Source organism: Euphorbia lathyris, chromosome 1, assembly GCF_963576675.1.
Source record: "Euphorbia lathyris chromosome 1, ddEupLath1.1, whole genome shotgun sequence".
Lineage (NCBI taxonomy): Eukaryota > Viridiplantae > Streptophyta > Magnoliopsida > Malpighiales > Euphorbiaceae > Euphorbia > Euphorbia lathyris.
The window spans coordinates 66,207,178-66,211,944 of record NC_088910.1 but is presented as its reverse complement, the minus strand read 5'-3'; the positions used below and the strand labels follow the sequence as shown (position 1 = coordinate 66,211,944).

Here is a 4,767-nt window from a genome sequence, read left to right as displayed (position 1 = left end):
GAGCTGTAGAAGACAATTATAGATTATGGAACGAGGTGGACCACATGTCTTCTGTTGATAGGAAGAACTGTGTCTAGATATCGGGCCTAATATCCCTTGAAATCACTTGGCTCGTGATTCTCGGAATCAGACATTATTATGACAACGACTAGCGATACTTTCCAAATCAAGCTTCTTGATATGCAATCGTTTTGCTGTTTTAAGCTAAAAAAATAGTACATATTCTAGTAAGTTCGAGCTTTTGCAGCGTCACGTGACAATTATATTGGCTACATATTACTTAGGGTAAATTCCAAAAAAAAAATCGTGTGGTTTTATGGATTTCGCAAAAAACCCTTGTGGTTTGTTTTTACAAAAAAAAGAGCGTGGTTTACGCCGTTATCCGAAAAACGGAAAGTGACTTAACACCGTTAAAAATACTGACGTGACAAGGGGTAAAATTGTCCGAATTAAAATAAAAAAAATAAAAATAACAAAAAAAAAAAAATTAAAATAATTAAAAAAAACCCCAAATCTTCTTCTCGAGCCTTCGTCGTCTTCTTCTTCTCGAGCCTTCGTCTTCTTGGCCTTCTTCTTCCTACTCCTCCGGAAATGATCGCCGTTGAAGATCTGGAACACTTCTGCAACGGAAGAATCGAAAGTCTGTGAGATTATCGATCGATCTTGTTGGCTTCGTCAACGGCTGCCAGTTTCACATCTCGCTCTCTTCGTCGTCGTGGTCTGGAAATTTCCGATTTTTAACAATCAGATTTGAAGGTTTTATACGTGTTTCTTCAATTTTCCATTTTTAAAACAACAATGGCGAAGAGGAAATTTCAGATTTGAAGGTTTTATATATTGTCTGGAAATTTCCGATTTTTAACAAGCAAATTTCCGGCTTCGTCAACCTCCATTTTTAACAAACAGATTTGAAGGTTCTATATGCCGATTCAATCCGTTCAGAACCTGATAAGCAACTATCGCGAGTTTCGATTCACTGAAAGTACTGTTTTTCTTTAACAGAGTATCGAGACTAAATCCATATACTCCATTAAAATCGTTGTATCTCCTGAAGGTTTCTCGTATATTCCATGGCAGTGAACGATGTAAGGAGAATCTGCTTGGCGGAGGATTTTGATTTCGCTGAAAACTTGCATCTGATTTTTCTCTGTTTTTTCTAATTTCTCCTCAGTAGCATGTACGTGAAGAAGAAGAAGAAGAAGTGGGTCAATTTGGGATTTTTTGTTTTTTATTTGTTTTTTGTTATTTTTATTTTTTTATTTTAATTCGGACCATTTTACCCCTTGCCACATCAGCATTTTTAATAGTGTTAAGCCACTTTCCGTTTTTCGGGTAACGGTGTAAACCACGCTTTTTTTTTTGGTAAAAACAAACCATAAGGGTTTTTTGCGAAATCCATAAAACCACAGGGTTTTTTTTAGAATTTACCCTATTACTTAGTTATGAAGTATTACATTTTTTCTAATTTCTTTTTATATTATTATTATTGGAATAGGAATATTCGCTTTTGCGTATGGAATTCTTGTGCATTTCGTTATTTGGTTGAACCTTTTGATAGATTTGACCAAAAAAATCAATCTAAATTCGGCCCGGAAAGACCATCTCTCCGGGCCATTTCTCAACCCTTACCAAACTTCTGATTTCTTATTCAGTTAGTATAAGCATCACCTGCTCAACTCTGGGTAAGGATCCGAGTGTTTAATTTATACTCGATTGCAATGGCGAATTCGGTAACTGATAAACCCCTGAGGAAGATATCCGAGGCTTTCAAAGAATTGGCTGTTGCTGTAAATTCCCAAACGCCGGATTTGGAAGTCGGCTCTTTCTCTCATGCTTGCTCTCTCGTCTCTCCTCTCTTTGGTTGCTTAGGTATCGCCTTCAAGTTTGCTGAGATGGATTATGTTGCCAAGGTTGGTTTTTTCGGCTGAGAAAGTTGGAATTTTCCCTTTTTGGGTATTTCAATAAATGCTGTAATTGCAACCATTTCTTCTGATTTTACATTTTATGATAATAGGTTCGTGATCTTTCAAACGCTTCCAAATCGATTGGGACTTTACAAGGTTTGCTGGATAAAGATTTGAAAGAGAACTGTGTGAGAAAAGCTGGTAGCCATTCAAGAAATCTTTTGAGAGTAAAGCGAGGGCTTGACATGGTGAAGGTGCTCTTTGAGCAAATTATCATTACAGAGTAAGACTGTCTATTAGTATTTGCTACTACTTTGCTCATTTGCCTTCTCTTTAGTGTTTTTTTTTTTTGTTGGAGCCAAATTTCATTTTTTTTTTAAATGTAAGGTTTAAGCTTGCAAAAGGGATTGGATATCCAAGTTATTGCCATTAAGCAATGGCCAACCTCACTTTTGGTCACTTATTATTATATTTTGCTGTTTGATGAATATTAATGTCTCTGTGCTGCTTGCCATGGTCTTAAATTAATTAGTTTCATGATAGGAAATTAGCTGATATCACACTTTTGAACCTTTGAATTATCGAAGGCTTTGTAGATGAGCATATACAATGAGGTTATTGCCCATAGTTTGGACCAATAATGAAGGTTTTATTTCATTATTTCTTTATTTTTTTTGCAAATCAGATATGTAGCTTTACATTGTCTTTTCTATGAATATATTCTATGAAAAATAAATTTCTTTCTACTTTGAAACCTGTTGGCTGCAATGGCCACTTTGATAGATATGAAAACATGAGTATTTGGACTGCAATTGCTGCACACATTCACTTACAAGCCTATAATGTAAAAGTATCTGCATGGTAGTCAAAATTTCCTTTTCCACCAAGATTGGGAGGAGCCTGTCAAATTATGATTTTACCAACTGTTTGCAGATATCTATCTATCATTTCCCCTCCCCCTCCCCTGAACCAAATGGAGATATTGATGTCTTAGCTAAGCAAAACATGGACCAAAAATCAAAGAAAATAAAAGTAGATAACTGAATTAGGAAGCAGAATCACAATGGGAGTAGAATAGCATAAGTTATTATTCTTAACTCAATAGACAAATTGTTTTTTTTTCCGACTTCTTTTACTTTTTGTCCACCTTAGTTTGGGAGTTAAATAACTCATATGCTTTATTTCATTATTGTTTACATCATCAATTTCACTGCTAACAATATTCCATTTTCGATATATATCCGAGCTGAGTATGGCATTGTGAACTTGTTTGTGTTGTGACTCAACATGCATATTGGATAATACTAATAGCAGCAGTAATTGTCATCATTGCCTAGAGTGGTTATATTTCAAGTTTGCATGTGTGGTAAAACTTTGTAATAGGAAATATATTGTTTGATGAAACATTCAGTTTTCTATTCCTTGAACGAGTGAAGCCTTCAATTTTTTGGCTAACCGCTACTTTAGCATATTCTTCATGTTTCCAGAAGCATCATCTTAGAACATTGAAAACTGAGATCAATGTCACCGGGATTTTGTAATATGTTTGTATATATGGTAAAACTTTGTAATGAGAAACATATTGTTTGATGAAGCATTCAGGTTATATATATATATATGTTTTTTTCCTTTACCTTGTTGTGAGAGGTAAGTGTGATGAATTGCTGGCCAATTTGTGAAAAGAAGCATTGTTGTGAGTTGGGTAAATGTGATTCTATTTGAAAGTTGAAGTTGTGGGTAATGTAGTGCATAGGTGAGCAGTGGAGCTAAATATTTTTACACGTAAGAAATTGATGAAGACTATTACATGATTAATGCACATGTTGGCGCAGAAATGGGTCCTTGAACCAGCAGTAGGCATTTGATTTGTGTTAAAATTCCATCTGTAAGTAGAAAGATGCTTTATTGGTTGGAATGCTGGGAAATGACTTCATGGGGAGTATTGGTTTGGTTGTGTCTAATTAGAAGTTGATTGATGGCAGGGGGGAATCATTGAAGGAGGCAGCTTCTAAGGCCTATGCAGAGGTATTTGCCCCTCATCACGGGTGGGCTATCAGAAAAGCTGTTGGTGCAGGAATGTACGCTCTTCCTACAAAAGCACAACTTTTAAACAAGCTGAATGAAAATGGTGAGTGCTTTGCATTCATACAAAGAAAGAAGGAGATTGATTGATTGATTGATTGTTCAAGTAACATATTCTTTTTGTATTGTTTTGCAGAGAGCTCAGCCAAGGTTGAAATGGAGTATTATGTTGCTGCATCAGCACCTGTCATTCTCTACATTGACAAATTATTCCTCTCTAAAGATTTGGGTATAGATTGGTAGTGAACGCTTTTATCTTATTCTTATTTATACAATTTCTATATAATATTTATTAACTGATTATATTATCAATCCTTTTTATTTGTTAATATATACACCAAGAGACTTTCTACAATATTCGTGATTCCATACTTCTAAAAATAATATTTTTTCTTTATACTCTCTTCATTTTAATTACAAGCATTTTAGAATTTCTCCTCATTTTGATGAGTTGAGTCTCAGATTTTTTCTTTTGACATATCAAACCATTGATGATAATTTATTTTGTCCTATTAAGGTTTTGTTTATCAAATTATTTAATTCATTTAAAAGGCTGGTATTTATTTCATTTGCTTCAAAAATTGTTTTTTTTTAACAGTTTGAAATAAGTTTTTTTTTTTTTTTTTTTTTATAATCCCATTAAAAAAAAAACTGTTTTCAAAATGTTAAAAGGAAATTTCGAATATTATAAATAGCCGACAAGGATAGATACTATTTCCCTCATCTTTGCCCCTGTTTAGAGGGAGAACACCTTCCATTTTATTATATCTATCCTCTTTAG

General features: G+C 34.2%; 1 protein-coding gene across 1 annotated transcript; it reads left to right on the top strand.

The window, feature by feature from the left end:
• The first annotated feature begins 590 nt into the window (after positions 1-590).
• Positions 591-4,341, top strand: LOC136236092 (accelerated cell death 11). The gene is made up of 4 exons (XM_066026196.1): positions 591-1,910; positions 2,015-2,187; positions 3,887-4,032; positions 4,123-4,341. Exons 1-4 carry the CDS (start codon positions 1,719-1,721, stop codon positions 4,227-4,229), a joined length of 618 nt encoding a protein of 205 aa, XP_065882268.1. The 5' UTR covers positions 591-1,718; the 3' UTR covers positions 4,230-4,341.
• The last annotated feature ends 426 nt before the right edge of the window (positions 4,342-4,767 follow it).